We start from the raw sequence: 17,528 nt of genomic DNA on the forward strand, positions 1-17,528 counted from the left end.
TCCTCCTCACAGTCACTGATAATAACACCTCTGGGATTACTCAGTATCATAATAGAAAGAGAGGGTTTCATTGTGTTATTATTTCTCTTCTGTTGATGATCAGTGGGTGTTTGAGATTGTTTTTCATGAGCAGTAATTTATCCATTAACCTGATGTACCTGCTGTCTGTGTGCTGCAGAATGGATTCACTCCTCTGTACATGGCCGCTCAGGAGAATCACCTGGATGTGGTGCGATACCTCCTGGAGAACGGAGGCAACCAGAGCACCGCTACAGAGGTGAGAGGATGCTTCGGACTGTACCATGTCATGTCGTCACATGTACAGTAAACTCTGTCAATGGCAGATTATTAATCAAACCCCAATGTCACTCGACCATCAGTATCTCAGATGAAACAAACCAAACCTAAACCTCCCCTTCCCCTTAATTTCGCCATCATGTTTGGGCACTTTGACATGGGACTGGAGGACCGGGGGAACAAACCACTGACCTTCTCATTGGTGGATGACCCAGTCTACCTCCGAGCCACTTGTTAATGCTAACAGATCAATAATCAAAACACTGATTTACAGAACATTTATTAGTACTGAACACTGTAGTAGGCTGATGGGAATGTCAACATTTCGCATCCACATCATTGCACCTCATTCCCCATCAGCACCGGTCACTAGCATGGTTGAAAAGCCACTAGCATTGTCTAGCATTACACTACTATACTATACTATACTATACGAGGATAAACTATAGGCTACTTTACTATACTATACTAAACTATACTATACTATACTATCGTATACTATAGAGATGGGTATCACCAGAGGCCCTGCAATACAATATCATATACTTGTATAATTGCCATATTTATGCTGTGATATATATTGTGATTTATTAGCTTTTCTCAACCTGCAAATGATGTCTTCAAATGAAAACTTTGTTAACATCTGTTTTTTTCTAATTAACTCCTGTTCATCTCTTTTGAGTCATTTTTAATGGTGCAAAAATAAGCAAACATGTATGAACTGTTTGCATTTCATACTAGTCCAACTTCATTGAATGCTAACATGCTGCTGCACTACAAGTAAATATAAAATATGTTAGATTTAAACGCAGTTGGCGCTTTCCTGATTTCTTTCTCCGATGCCTCCAACAGCGCTATCTAGTGGCCTAAACAAGCAATTATTACTACAGTACCAAAACCTTAAATTCACGTTTGCAATTTATATAATAAAAGATTGAAATTTGGCATCCGTATATCGATACAATATTGTCATGCAAAATATCGCGATATCACGCTCTCTTTCTTCCCCCGTACTGTACTATAATTATTTTGCCATTATTAGCTACTATTTTGGGATGCATTTACTGAATAAGCACTATTCAATTTCTTTCAAATGGGTCAGGCATTTGGGGATTTATTGAAAAAACAAATCTTTCTAACTCTGGATCTTCTCCTCTCTCCAGGACGGCTTCACCCCTCTGGCCATCGCCCTCCAGCAGGGCCACAACCAGGTGGTCTCTATCTTACTGGAGAACGACACTAAAGGCAAAGTGCGGCTGCCCGCCCTGCACATCGCCGCCCGCAAGGACGACACCAAGTCGGCCGCCCTGCTCCTCCAGAACGACCACAACGCCGACGTCCAGTCCAAAGTACGTCTGTATACACGCCGCGGCTCCGTGTGCACTCAGAGGATGTAGTGTAGCGGCATGTAGTGGAGCTGATGTGACGTTTGTGTCCGTGTGTTCATACTGACGTTAATGAATGAAGGAGTTCAGGTGGCGCTAGAGCATTTGGCTAAATAGCATCTTGTACAGAGTAATCAGTTTGTGTTTCATTTTTAAATCTTTTTATTTGAGTCAGGGGCAGGAAAAGGAAGAAAAATCAGAAAACTCACACCCCCTGTTGGAGGATATCTGGGGTGGACGGTCGGGTCAATAAAGCACAATGATATTAACAATCCTACAATCTCTGATTTCAGTGGTTTGATCACTTTGCTTTGACGAAATGCAGCGTGTTATTGTTGAAATCTACACTTGGATTACTGACCTTTGACCCTCTGTGGTCAGTCCTGTCCAGTTTTGAGCATGTTATTTTTAAAAAGCACTTAGTTATTGTTACTAGTTACTTGCCCCAAAACAGAAACGGAGTCAGTAACTGAATTACTGCATTATAAAAGTAACTAATTACCAGGAAAAGTAAGTATTGCGTTTATTTTTTTTATAAAATGCTCAAATATGTCAAATTTCTTGGACTCACCCCCCCACAAACCCCTAACCATAATAACCCTAACCTCCTGTTTATGTGGTACTAACCAACTAAACAGCTTTTTTCCGATTAGTTGATGGACTGAAACAAAATGTGTATATCAGGTAGCTACACTTTAACGGGTGTATTATTTTGTGACGGGACATCTGAGTCTAATAACGCATTTTATTGTCAGTAACGGTAACAGCATTATAAAGAGGGAAACAGTGACTTTTTCGATTACTCGTTACTGAAAAAAGTAGCGCAGTTAGTAACACTGTTATTTTGTAACTCTGTTATTCCCGTCACTGGTCCCGTCAGATAGCGGCGGTCCGACGCATTTTATTTTTATTGTGTTTTATTTTCCTAACAATCAGAGCAGGTGTTACTGTTAGAAATCACATGTATGCTGTAGTAGTGTATAGTGCAGTGTTGTGGTGCTGTACCTTTATTTACCTGTGAACCTGTGATCACGTGTTTGTGCTTCATCAGTCTTTGTCTCTCTCTTCTCTCTCTCTCTCTCTTTCTCTCTTCTCTCTTTTCTCTCTCTCTCTCATTCAGTGTGTCTGTGCCTGCCACGTCACTGCCACTAACTGGGTCTCTCCTTCTTTTTTTCCCTTCCTCTCCTCCTTTTAAATGCTACCACTCACACACACCCCCTCCTCCTCCCCCATCACCTCCTCCCTCCTCCTCCTCCTCCTCCTCCTCCTCCTCCTCCTCCCCCCTCCTTGCTGCACCGGTGTCTAAGTGTAGCACTGTCCACTGCATGGAGTTGTGCCACTGTCTGCAGGTTGAATGGTGATGATATCTAAGGCTGCATGCAAACACTGGGGGGTTGTTATTTATTGATTTCACTGTTGTTTGAAGGGGATGGGAGGGGTTTGACCTGATATTGATCCGGTATCGGTTAGAACTCACAATCAGCCAAAGTTTATCCTTGTGACTTGTTCCTCTGATACCGGACAGCGGCTCTAAGTGACGTGGCTGGAGTGAATCTGACGAACTCCTGAACACCTACACACATGCTAAACGTTGATATCGTACTCTACAGTAGCTGCTGCGTATTTAAAGATACAGTCTGTTCTGCACATAATATGAAACACATCAAACTCGTATTCATGCATTTAGTGTTTGACTCAGCTGTTGTGTTGCAGCTCTGCTCATTATGACTCATGAGGAAGGCCCATGGGAGACGGGCTATAAGTGGCCGCACACACACACACACACACACACACACACACACACACACACACACACACACACACACACACACACACACACACACACACACACACACACACACACACACACACACACAAAGTCACACATGTAGCCCACATATACAACACAAGCTGCTGTCACACAAGGGCGGAGCTCTAATCAAACACCTTGGAGACGGTCATCTGGTTACATAACAGCTCAATAAACAAGGCTCTTATAGAAAACTGAAGCTGAGTTTTCTCTCTGAGTTAAATCGTTATTGTTAAATAAACTTGGATATTTAAAGTGAAAGAAAAAACTCATTATAACTCATTGTTTTTGTAGCAGTTCTAGTCTAAGTTGTTAATCCCATTGGTACAAAACTGTACCCACCCACATGTTTGGGTTGTAAACATATTCTTTAATTAGCTGAACTTGGAAGAGTAAATTAGGTGAACACAGTTTTTCCCCTTTTTCATGGTTATTTGATAATCCTGCTAAACATGGCCCTGACGGACTATAAATACAGATGGATGTAGCCTCTGTGAAGAGTGGGTTTGAAGCTCAAGCAGCGTTTCAGCTTTGAATTGCCATTGTAGAGACTGTTTGTTCCACTACCACTATTGTGTTGCCAAGTGTCGATCTAATTCTAAAACTGCTATAAAAAGCAGTTAATGTAACACAATGACTTCAGCTACAGGAACATTAACATTGTTTCTCCTGATATATGTGGTACTTACCAAATGTGGACACACATAATTAGCCTTTAGCTTTGATTTGATTAGATTCAGGGACAGTGTGCACTTACATTAATCATTTTTAAAAAAGAAAAAATTAAAAGGTGGGTGTAGTCTGTAAAACATAAAATACACATAATATTGTGTACATTGCCACACTCATCATATAATATATACCATCCTGTATATAAACAGTATGTATTTAAAAAAAACAACTACTAATTACATGTGCAAGTAGCATCAAAATTGCACTGAAGAATTGTATAGCAATTAAAATGTGTATGAAAGTGAAAATGTGACATAAATTAGGTAACACTTTATAATAAGTACACACTATTAAGCATTAGTTAAGAATTAAATACTGAATTCATCCTTTATAACATATGAATACTCATTAGTATATAGTTTATAAACACACTTAAAAATGTTTTACTCACTAACTTTATTTATAAACTACATACTAATGAGTATTCATGCATTATAAATTAAGAATTCAGTATTTATTAATGCTTAACTAATGCTTAATAGTGTGTACTTATTATAAAGTGTTACCAATGTTATGTGTTACCATAAATTATACGTGCCTGTGTAATCTAAACTTCAACAAACAACATCAATTAACACAAAAAGAAAAAAAAGAACAAACAAACAAAAGTAGCAAACAGGAAGATGAGACGAGACAGAATATATAATGTGTTAGAACGACAAGTACAAGACTAGAATAACACACAGAATGATGAATGCTAATGTGTTACAGCAGCTCAGCAGCATCCATCCAGAGGGAGCCTCTCACTCCTCCCTCAGCTCCACCCTCTCACCCTCTGTGGGACGTCGGAGCCAGACTCTCCTGGCCATTAGAGCACATTTTCCACTGTGACATGACAGATCTCACCTCTGTGTGAACTTTTAGCAGCATTAAAAAAAAGAAAATCAGGAGCGATCCACCCCAGCCACGTCGCTTGCCAGTTTTACTACCGGACTTTGCGTTTTTTGCTTCCTCTGACTTTACCGACACATGGGGTCGTACAGTTACGCACCTGACTTTAACTGATGTTTCCCTCCTCGCTCCTTCCTCCCTGCTACAGATGATGGTCAATAGGACTACTGAGGTATACCAACGCTCCTTTAACTCTCTACAGACTCTCTCTACACAGCCCCTCACCATCCCTTTTGTCGTTTTTGGCTTCATCTCCACTTCTTTTTTTATTTTATTATTTCTCTCACTCTCCCACAGCACTGCATGGTGTAAAATAAAGAATCATTTGGTTCATTTTGACACTTTCTGCACAATTTTTCCGTTGGTTTGGTAGAATAAGGAGCCACCATGCACGGCTGATAGGAATGGCCAAACCACTGCCATGTGTCCTACACTCAGGCACTGCACAATCTGCTGTAGTTTTTTTTTTTTTTTGTTATTCATCCTACGTCTGTTTTGCGTTTTTCATTCTCTCCTTCCAGTTTGTATTGATTTTTATTTTCCAGCTCTGGAAATACCTCCTCCTTCTTCTTTTTTTTTCCATATTCCTCAGTTCATTTATAAATATCTCTAAACAACATCTTTGATTGAGATGTAAGGTTTATTGATTTTATTTAAATGATTACATTTTCCTCTCATAAGGTTTTAATTTCATGAATAATGGGCTGATGCATCTTTGAATGTATACTGTCTATGAGTCTTGTAATTTTGTCTGTTCACGTTCTACTGCATGACTTTTAGAGATGCATTATAAACTACTTAGTTTGAAAACAGCATTGGTTAAAAGACTGCAAATATTACAATACAATGTTTCTCAAGTATGGGATCCCAGCACTGCCAAAAGAAAAGTGAAAACATTTATTCAAATTTCAATATTTACAATCTCAACGATGCAAATTTATATTTTCATAATTATAAAACCCAGTATTCCTTTTAAAATGAATACTTCTGTATAAATAATCTTCAGTGTTCTCCAAAGCAAAAAATTGTTATATATCTAAGATTTAAGAAGTTTTGTCTCATTTTCAAATTAGCAGACAATGTACAATCTACATAATCTTGAAAATATAAACTGGATTCTGGATTTTGGGTTTTGGGGAAAAAATTATCAACCTTTGATTTTCATTTGATTTGAGCTCAAACAAGATATTTACCAATTTCCAAGAAAACAATCCCACTTCACTGTTTAGGTTGAACATTGTCTGCCATTTTGAAAAATTTGTATTTTGCTTTGGAGTAAATTGAAATTTTCCTTTTTCATTCTTCTTATTGGCCGTAGTTGTGCATGTTTAAAAGATTACATTAAAATGCAAATCAGATTTTTTTCTTCCGTACATAATTACCACACACAAATTTGAATTATTACAGTATGTGAATTTTTTTTTTTTTTTTTGAGAAATTGGTAACCCAAATTTAACAGCTTCCTAAACGAATATATCATGTGCATGCATTTCTATAGAAGATTTGTGACTTGGAATACAACTTACTACAATCAGTGCTAATGGCATGAGGAAGCTCATAATGTTTTTAAATATATATATATACACATATTAACCTGCCTGGCCAAAGTTTTGGCGTTGACTAGCATGTTGCATCCACGCTGCCTTAATTTGCACCATTCTGAGTTTTTGACTGTGTAAAGTTTGAAACCATCACGTTAGCCACTGTATTCTTCACACTTTTGTAAACAACTCTTTCACATTAAATCGGACCTCACTTACAGAACGGCAAGGTAAGGCAAGAATTTCACAACTACTCCAACCTGCTCTGCAATCTCTAACTTTTTTCTCATCTATTTCTCATTCGCTAACTCTTTATAATACTTTTTTATGACATACAGTTAACATAGTGCACTGTGGTGGTGGTGGTGGTGGTGGTGGTGGTGATGGGAAATGTTCCCCCACTTTGTTATTTGCCACTCTTATGATTTTTTACTGTCATTTGATTTTTTGGTTAGCTAATATTGTTTGTCCATCTGTATGTCGATCTGGACGACAGTCTGCGTGTACTGTATGTCTCTGTTCTGCTTTTGTTTGGGTTGTTTTCATTTCAAATTTTTTTTTTTTGGGTCAAATAAATGTTTTCTTTCATTGTTGTTTCTGCATGGTGATGACGTGACAAGTGTGTTTTCTGGGTTTGCGTGTGTGTGGGTGCTAAGTTTTTTTATGTTTGTTTGTTGATTTGTTTTTTTCTGTGACTTTTACATTTTCCTTGTTTTCAGTTTACCTTTTCGTTTACCTGTGATGCTTCATGCAACTGCTGCATGCTGGGAAGACTCAAGAGGTCAAGAGGTATACGGGTCAAAGTGTGAAGGGCAGGAAGTGAAAACTCTGACCTCTGTCCTCTTCTCTCTGTGTGTGTCTGTCTCTTTCCTGTCTGTCTTCCAGAGCGGATTCACCCCTCTGCATATCGCCGCCCACTACGGGAACGTCAATGTGGCCACGCTCCTGCTGAACCGAGGGGCGGCCGTCGACTTCACCGCAAGGGTACGATAATCCACACTCACACAGCTGTGTTTCCTAACCCTGAAGGGATAGTATTTACAAGTCCCGAAACAAATTTACCAACCAAATTTGTTTCGGGACTTGTAAATGTGTTACGGTAATGTCATTTGTTTTTATGATATGTAAAAATGTTTTCTATAACGTAAATTTGTCTCAAACTTTGTAAAAGTGTTTCTTCGCACTTAATTATTTTCGTAATGCTAAATATGACTGTTAGCTGTGTAAATGTTTAATGTTATCATAAGAAAATATAAATAGCTCACTTTCCTCTACCGACACAAGTGCTACCCGTCCTCCCTATTTCTAAGAGTTGACATGATTGGTTCTTTAGGTTTGTGATGTCAGAAAACCTGCCTCTGTGAATCTGTTTTTTCTTTTTTTCATTGGTTCACTGTAGTTCAAGGTGGAAATACTCTATACTACTATACTTATTTTACTTATCACACATCTTGTTTTATATTAAAAACATAATCAGAAGGTCTTTGATATAATTTTCACTAATTTAAATCACCTTGTTGAAGATTTGTACTGTAGTTTTCTTCAATGTGCTTAAGGGCAAATCTGCTGATGTGCTTTTGAATCACACAGTCAGCAAGTCTGATGTCTAAGTCCTCGTGTCTCTCTGCCCCCACCCACCCCGCTGTTGTCATTTTGTCCCTAAGCCTAATCACTGTTTGTGGGCTCGAGGGCTACAAGCTCTCTCTCTCTCTCACACACACACATACATACACACATGCAAAGAAATCCCTCTTCAAGTGGGACCTCCTCTTTTCATGGATCAACAAACACACAACAAAGAGGCAAAGAGTGTGTGACCGAGGCACACGGCTCTGAAAAAGGCCAGACTTCATGTGTAGACAGAGTGTCTGAGCAAACACTAAAACATCTTCTCTCTCCAGTCCAAAACACTCAGGACCTTTCCCTCCGGCCCGCTCCACTTTGTTCCTTTATCATCAGCATCATCCAGAAAAATGAATTCAGACATCCTATTTTTAACCATGCAAATATGGAGGATAAGAATAACTCACAACAAGTGGATAAATAAATAAATCAAACACACACACATTTGTGCTAAGCCTCTAGAGCAGTGATCATCAACTGGCGGCCCGCGGGCCGAATCCGGCCCGCCGAACCTTCCAATCCGGCCCGCGACTGAGTTCTAATAGTTTACAAGTATTATATTTCTCGGTCTCTCGTTATGTGCGCCTGTCAGTCAATGCGCTGGGGCACGGAGACACGCGCAGTGTTTGTGTGTGCCTGCCTGTGAGTCCCTGCACTGGGATTAGGAAACTCCGCGGTACCCAAAGCACCGTGCAAGAAAGTTTAGGGAGCTGCTGGACTGCAGGGTTTTCCCTGCCTGTCTGCAGAGGCCAGCTGCCTGGGTGAGTTTGTCCGCCGCCTTAGTTAAACTGGGTGTGCACGGGCGGGCCGTTCAGATGTAGCGTCTTTTGCGCACTCAAACCCATTCAGTGTCATGCGCGCTCACAACCCAAAAACGATGCGGTAGCGGCGCGTGTTTGATGCCACTCGGTTGTTTTTTTTGTGCACGTCCGTGGCACACAGCTGCACGGACCTGCTTCTCCCTCCGGTGTTCAATTCAATTCAATTCAAAAAACTTTATTTATCCCCGAGGGGCAATTGTCCCGGTTCCCCCTCGGCCTGTGTCTCTCCTACTGTTTCCCACTGAGCTCTGTCATTGTGTGGAAAAACGTCGCCTTCGAGATGTAGAATGTGTATTGGAGAAACACTACTGACTACTCAGGACTACTGACTTGTATCATCAGAACCAATTGTCAGCCTCCTTTCATATTTAGGCTGAAAATCACAGGGCAAGTCAGCAGTGTAAAGCTCCAGCATGTGGGAGTATCTGAAAGTCCAGCTGTCAAGATTTTTCATTTTATATCATACCAAACACCAGTATAAATGAAAATTATGAGCTTACAGGTAAGATAGAAATAAATTATTAGGCAAAAAGGTGAATTTAATTTCATCCCGGCCTATTTGAATGTCCGGCCCCCGAGGTGTCTGTTGAGAAAGATTCTGGCCCTTCAACAAATATAGTTGATGACCCCTGCTCTAGAGATTGCTTGTGTGACTGGGAAAGGAGGCTGCAGAGAGTCTAAAAAATCCCATGTGGATAAAAGGGGTTTGAGACAATGTGACCCTTAAAGCTAAATTACCAAAGTGGCAGCGAGGATCAGCATGTGGAGGTCAGTCGGGTCTGGACAAAATGAAAGTGTTGTTGAACAATATTTAGATGAAAACAGCAAAAAAAAAAATCCAAAATCCAAAATCCATCCTGTGTTTATACCACTTATCCGTACGGGGTCGTGGAGAGACTGGAGCCAATCCCATCTGACCTAGAGCTGTCCAAAATATTAATAGTAGATATTCCAAGAGGGAGTATTACAGTATTAATTTGTGTTTTTTATTTTTTTTATGACTAATGTGTCTAAATTATATAATTGCATCTCTGTCCTGTTTGCAGAATGGAATCACTCCTCTCCACGTGGCCTCCAAGCGCGGCAACACTAACATGGTTCGTCTGTTGCTGGACCGCGGCTCGCAGATCGATGCTAAAACAAGGGTGAGTGAGTAGTACTGCTCTGGTCTGACCTGAAAGCCATTATTTCTCCATCATTAATTTATTATTAGCGATGAAACACACAGACCCATAGAGGGTTTCTTCCGTTGACATTCGCCGTCACAAACAAAAGGTCGGCTCGTGACCCTTCATCTCGATTAGCACCGACAGATGTGAACGTGAACCGGCTGCTGCTGCTGCTGCTGCTGCTGGATCAGTGGATTACACTCGGTGTCACACTGGAGCTGCTGACCTCTGACTGGACACACGTGTTATTAGCAGTATTTAATTCAGAGCCACATAAACAACGACCCAGGATCAGCCTCAGTCAGTCAGTCAGTCAGTCAGTCAGTCAGTCAGTCAGTCAGTCAGTCAGTCAGTCAGTCAGTCAGTCAGTCAGTCGCTGATACCTGTCTGTGTTACAGCAGCTTCGGTCTGTAGGCTGACGTTTAACCCTTTATCGGACAAAGGGAACACATTTGGTAACTTGTTTTTGGCAAGTAGAATAAGTTTAAGCTGAATACTTAAAGGGATAGTTCAACATTTTGGCAAATAGCACCAACAATTAAAGGTAATGAACTTTCTCCTATGGCAATGGGCGAATTTGCTAAAATGATGAACTATCCCTTTAAATATTCCTTTTTTTTTTTCTTTTTTTTTTTTTTTTACACATTTTTATCTATTATTAAATATTCATCAAACTTTATTACCATATTTTATATATATCATTTATATACGCCTTGGAAAAAGTACAGTAGGCTGTTACCTTCCAAGAGTGGTAACTTCACTGACCTTGATTTGGTCCAGGATTGAAAATGTGAATTTAAGTATTTAAATGAATTCTCTATAAAGGGTTAAACCTACTGATCTAATGTAATGTGTGTGTTAATGTGTGGTGTGTGTGTGTGTGTAGGATGGTCTCACTCCCCTCCACTGTGCGGCTCGGAGCGGACATGACACAGCTGTGGAGCTGCTGCTGGAGAGAGGAGCCCCTCTACTGGCCAGGACCAAGGTGTCACACAGACTCACACTTATTATCACTTTATCAATTAAAAACACATTTACTGTAAAGGAAAAGACAGTCTGACATTTTGGGAAATACACTTCAATTTCATCTCTATACATCTAACACATGTTGTTTATGTATCAAGTTAGCAGTAGAAATAGAGGTACAGGTGCCTCTCAATATCATGGAAAAGCTTATTTATGTCAGTAATTCAATTCAAAAAGTGAAACTAATACATTATAGAGATCCATTACACACAGAATGAAACATTTCATGACATTTCATGACTTTAAAAAAATGCATCTTTAACATGGAAATGCTGGCCTTCTGAAAAGTATGTCCATCTATATGCACTCAGCACTTAGTTGGGGCTATTTGACTTGAACAACTGGAAATAGACTTTTCCATGATATTATAATTGAGATGCACCTCTAAATGTATAAAACAGTAAATTCAGTTTACTTTGAAGCTTTTTAACCAACAACAACAACGTACTGTTGGAGGATCAGTGTAATAATCTCAGGTGATATTTCAATGTATTGATGAGTTGAATGTTTTTTCATTGCACTTAAGACAAAGTCTGCACAGCTCTGTTCCTCTGCCTTTAGTCTAAAAATACCTGTATCAGTCTAATCTGGGTGAGTTCAGTGTGAAAAGCTCCACTCAACAGTGTTAAGATAAAAAAAAAAAACCTTTCATCTGTTTTGAACATTTAACACAATATATAACAGTTGTCTAATAGCACGACCAGCACACACAGATCAATATTAGCTCAGTATCAATCATTGGAAAACACATCACTGAACTGGTTTATTTAAATGTCTTAATCACCTCTGTGTCTCATGTAGAACGGGCTGTCTCCGCTCCACATGGCGGCACAAGGCGACCACGTCGAATGCGTCAAACATCTGCTGCAGCACAAGGCGCCGGTCGATGACGTCACGCTGGACTACCTGACGGCGCTGCACGTGGCGGCGCACTGCGGCCACTACAGAGTCACCAAGCTGCTGCTGGACAAGAGGGCCAACCCCAACGCCCGGGCGCTGGTGAGACGACACACAATACCTTTAAAGGAATAGTTCAACATTTTGGCAAAGTTTTTTTCTTACCTCTGTTACCTTTAATTGTCGGTGCAAGCTATTTTTAGAACGGAGGAGCAGAGCGGCGGGCTGCTCAGAGCTACGCTACAGAGGCTAATGGGATTTCTTGGTTTCCCTCATCAAACTCATCAAATACACAATCCAACAACTCCAAAACGCTCTGGTGGACAAGTTGTGACCTGCACATTCACCACACTATGAGATAATAACAGAACATTTACAAATACAGAGACTGCTTGCCGAAAAACTGCCCCCGACTGGAACGGTTTTGCATGAATTTACCTCAAAAACAACTCCTGTCTCGCCAAAATGTTGAACCAGCCCTTTAAAATCTTAACGTATCATCATTATAAACATTAAGTTAAATCTGATTCTGTCAACAACGACCTTTATGTAACTGTGTTTGTGTTTGTCCTGGACAGAACGGCTTCACCCCGCTGCACATCGCCTGCAAGAAGAACCGTGTGAAGGTGATGGAGCTGCTGGTCAAATATGGAGCCTCCATCCAGGCCATCACCGAGGTAACACACACACACACACATCTGATCACCCTAAAGCTGCATATGCATTGAAATTAACTTTTGCCTAAATCTCTATTCTTATACAATTCAGTTTAATTTACGTTTATTTATGTTTCTTTTTGTGGCAAGAAGCTCTACAGATGCTAACATTACAGTAGCATATAGAGATAACATGTGACTTTTTTTTTAGATGATTTAACTACTTGACAATTACGTGATGATGGTAAAAGTTTAATCAGAGTGCAACAGTTGCACAAACGAAGGAGTTTTCTAGCGAAGATGAAGCCTCATTTGTGTCTAATTGATCTTGAATCTCACAATGATCTTGTATAATGGTGTCTAATAGCATGTAAGGATCTGCTATTAGGACTCTAATTAGAGGATCATTTAGTATAACAATGTCAAAGTGTTGTTTATTTTGGATTTCTATTTACAGCATAATGTAGGCGTTCAGTGTCTAATTAGAGTTTAAGTGCTGTTTCTGTATTGTCAAATAGAGAACATGTTTCTAGTGTTGTCTAATTTGATTCAAGGTATGGCTTCTTCTTAGTCCAAGTCTGTTAAATAAAGCTGCCTCTAGGCTCTTATTTCATTTTAATTGCAGTGTGACATTAAAAGATGTCACCATTAAAAGCTGGATGACACAGCTGGTTCAGATGTTTCTGCATTAGTCACCATGTTTTTCCACTTTTTTATATATATATATATATATATTAAAAAAAGCTCAATCAAACTCAGCAGGAATTTGTTCTTGTTCAGTGTTCAGAGATTGATGATGATTTTTTTTAATAGAGCATCAAGTGCCATTTTGTTTCCTGGGAATAAAAGAAAAAAGACTGACTGACAATACTGCGTTGTGTGTGTGTGTCCTCTCCTCTCTCTCCTCTGTCCAGTCCGGTTTGACCCCGATCCACGTGGCGGCCTTCATGGGTCACCTGAACATCGTCCTGCTGCTGCTGCAGAACGGAGCCTCGCCCGACGTCAGCAACATCGTGAGTGATGAGAGACGAGCTGTAGTGGCAAACATTAAACATACACTTCAAAGACACTCAAGTCATCAGCAGTAGATGGGTTACAAAACGGCAGTAGCTAACGGCATCACACAAAATACCAAAGTATAAAAACACACTATAATCTACAACATCTTTAACACAATATTGTCTCCTATATCGTTACTCACTTTTAAATGAGGGGGAAAAAATATTATATAGTATATTAAAGTGATGTGTTTCTCTATGTAAATGAGTAAATGAATATGTGTGTTGTGTGTGTCACAGCGAGGAGAAACAGCGTTGCACATGGCGGCCCGGGCCGGTCAGGTGGAGGTGGTCAGGTGTCTGCTGAGGAACGGAGCCATCGTGGACGCCAGAGCTCGGGTCAGACTCTCATTCTCTACTTCTGTATTTCCTCTAAACAGACTCAGCTGCTATTTTCTTTTCTCCTGAATATAAATAAACGTGTTGCTGACCCTCCCTCTGCTTGGCTGCGTGCAGGAGGACCAGACTCCTCTTCACATCGCCTCCCGTCTGGGAAAAACCGAGATCGTCCAGCTGCTGCTGCAGCACATGGCGCACCCCGACGCCGCCACCACCAACGGCTACACGCCGCTGCACATCTCGGCCAGGGAGGGGCAGGTGGAGACGGCCTCGGTGCTGCTGGAGGCCGGCGCCTCGCACTCACTGGCGACCAAGGTGGGTGGAGGAGCAGCGTTGATATTCAGCTTCAAATCTGAAAAAACAGAAGAAACAGAACAAAGGAAAATTAAAATAAAGTATTAATTTTAGTAAGTAATTAAAGTTCCAAGTAACTAAAGAGGGAAATTCTGAATTAATATTGAAAATTTGGACTGATTAATGAGATCAATATTGAACTCACATATGTGTGCTACTAATTACCAGTACCATTTAAAACAGTGGTTCATGAATTTTTGGAAAGATTTCCAGAAATTTCTGGAAAAAATTTTTTGTAACATTTTGAGAAAAGGTTGGGGACCCCCTTGAACTCCCTTAAGGACCCCTGGGGGTCCCCAGGCCCCACTTTGAGAACCACTGATTTAAAAAGATTACATCATTGACAATAATTATTTTAATGAAAGAGTTCAAATGTTCCCACTGACCCCAACCTCTGGAAACAGCTGCTAATTAGATATAAATGATGAATCAATTAACTTTTACTTTCTTTCTTAATGAGAACATGGTAACACTTTATCATAAGTACACACTGTTAAGCATTAACAAATACTGAATTATTCATTTATAATGCAAGAATACTCATTAGTATGTAGTTTATAAATACAGTTAGTGCTTATCAATGTAATCAATCTAATACTTAACTAATACTTAATAGTGTTTACTTATTATTAAGTGTTACCTGAGCACACTATTCAGCAAAAATGCTTTGTTTTACATCAATATTATAACAGGTTATTGTTTATTGATGCATATTATTATATTTATTGTGTATTTCTTTAATATATTTTTCAAAGTACAGTGAATGAGTTTGTTTTGCATAGAACAGTTTTGTCTTTAATCCAAATTGGCACAATTTATCTGTTTTATCGCTCAAAATGAACAAAACAGGTAAATATTAAATTCTGTGACGTGGCACTAAACACTACCCTTATGAAGGATTTATAAATTGTGTATAAATAGGTTCCTAATTTGGTTGCAAACATTTTACAAATCATAAATAAACAATTATAAACAAGGCTCACTATTCAGCAGGATCAAAATATGATTACTGCTCATTAAAGGTACTAATGAGGGAATCAGATGTGGGATCACTATTTGGCAGGTCACACAGGCCGTTGCCCCTTTTAATTATTATTTATACAAACTTATAAATGATTTATAAAGTGTTTACAGGCTAATTAATGAACAGATTGTAGCTTGTTGTTGTTTCTGGCTCCTGTTGCATCCACTGACAGGACGCCGTTATGTTTCACTGTTGTGATTGATAAAAAAATAAAAATAAAAAAAAGGCTGGATCCTCTAACACAGTCAAATTGACCCTGATGATCCAGACCAGTTGTTGTACTGTAGTATCGGTCGCCTACGGTAACGTCACGTATCCGTCGTCCTGCAGCGCTGACAGAAAGAGGTTACCGTGGCGGCGGCGGCGGCAGCATCGGCAGGTTTTCTGTCTTTGACCCACTTTTTCATGAATGATTGATGAACCTGAGAAGCTGCTGCTTCCCTCTGAATTATACATGACGTCTAAAACCAAGGGATTCACCACCATCATCTTCATCATCATCTTCATCTTCATCATCATCATCATCATCATCATCATCATCTTCATCATCATCATCTGTGGAGGTGTTCACCAGTGGACGCATCTTGTCTTTATTCACACGGCGAGACGCAGCTCTGTGATGTCTGGTCGCTGCCTCCTCCTGATGTCTCTGTTTGGTTTCTCTCCGGGGGGGGGGGGGGGGGGGGGGGGGGTGAAGGGCGTGACTGTTCCTATGGCAACCAAACCAGGGGGAAAGTTGTTGTCATGCTCATATTGACACTGACATGTCCACAACAGCCGGTGCCCTTGATTTGATTTGTTTAGAGACCGACGTTAACTCCGTCTATCAGTCGTATCTTTATCTTTATCTTTATCGTCCTCTGTCCGTCTCCGTCCGAGCAGCTGTGACATCATCACACATCATCCAGGGGTTTGACAAACAAAGGACGGCTCCCTCCATGGGCAGGGCCGGGCCGTCCTCACACCGCTCCTCTGGCCCTCCTCCTCCTCCTCCTCCTCCTCCTCCTCCTCCTCTCAGTGTCAATATTAGAACAGTGACAGAGCGCCCTCTGCTGGTTCATCACAGGAAGTGACATCCAAGTGGAAATGACTCCAATAATTCATGTTGTTGAATTGGACCAGTTTCTTTTCTTTCTTTCTTTCTTTGCTAACACTTTATGATAAGTACACACTATTAATCAGTTAAGCATTAAAGGGACAACGAGGAGTTTGTATTTGGCTATAAAAGAGTCTCATATTAATGTGGATGAATCTACGTTACCACTTCAATTCAATTTTCGATAAATATATCGTTTTGTCTTTATCGTTATTTTGTTATTATTATTTAGTGGTCGACTCGCCCAGCATTTCATACTTTCGGTTTTGTGGACGCTGCCCAGCGGGTCAGGGAAAAACGCTGCCGGATCGCCACTTATGGTCGGAACTACAACGGTATCTGATCGTCTTCGAACCTCTGACTTTCGTTCTTGATCAATGAAAACATTCTTGGCAAATATATTCGCTTTCGTCCGTCTTGCGCCGGTCCAACAATTTCACCATGCGCGTGGAGGCTCATGGGAAATGTAGTGTGAAAGCACTTAGCTTTGAGCTTATAAATGAAGAATTCAGTATTTAAAGGGACACTGAGGACTCTCAGTGTCCCTTTAAATACTGAATTCTTCATTTATAACACATGAATACTCATTAGTATGTAGTTTATAAACACAGTTAAAAATGTTTTACTCATCATTCATAAGCACAAACTATGTTTATAAACTACATACTAATGAGTATTCATGCATTATAAATGAAGAATTCAGTATTTATTAATGCTTAACTAATGTTTAATTGTGTTTACTTATTATAAAGTGTTACCATATTTTTTTGAGTGCAAATTAAAGTTTAAATGCGGTTCAGTGTGTGATG

General features: G+C 40.0%; 1 protein-coding gene across 1 annotated transcript in view; it reads left to right on the top strand.

Annotated features, from left to right (window-relative positions):
* ank2b (ankyrin 2b, neuronal) overlaps window positions 1–17,528 on the top strand; it is a gene marked incomplete at its 5' end in the record, with an annotated part of 73,811 nt that overhangs the window by 11,930 nt on the left and 44,353 nt on the right. Inside the window, 12 exons of the mRNA XM_083992671.1 lie at window positions 179–277; window positions 1,461–1,646; window positions 5,264–5,287; window positions 6,878–6,886; window positions 7,542–7,640; window positions 10,147–10,245; window positions 11,156–11,254; window positions 12,097–12,294; window positions 12,771–12,869; window positions 13,763–13,861; window positions 14,147–14,245; window positions 14,363–14,560. Of these exons, the coding sequence (XP_083848797.1) occupies window positions 179–277; window positions 1,461–1,646; window positions 5,264–5,287; window positions 6,878–6,886; window positions 7,542–7,640; window positions 10,147–10,245; window positions 11,156–11,254; window positions 12,097–12,294; window positions 12,771–12,869; window positions 13,763–13,861; window positions 14,147–14,245; window positions 14,363–14,560 (1,308 nt within the window). The remainder of the gene's footprint in view (window positions 1–178; window positions 278–1,460; window positions 1,647–5,263; window positions 5,288–6,877; window positions 6,887–7,541; window positions 7,641–10,146; window positions 10,246–11,155; window positions 11,255–12,096; window positions 12,295–12,770; window positions 12,870–13,762; window positions 13,862–14,146; window positions 14,246–14,362; window positions 14,561–17,528) is intronic.

The sequence above is a fragment of the Trachurus trachurus genome, assembly GCF_905171665.1.
Source record: "Trachurus trachurus genome assembly, chromosome: 18".
NCBI classification, from domain to species: domain Eukaryota; kingdom Metazoa; phylum Chordata; class Actinopteri; order Carangiformes; family Carangidae; genus Trachurus; species Trachurus trachurus.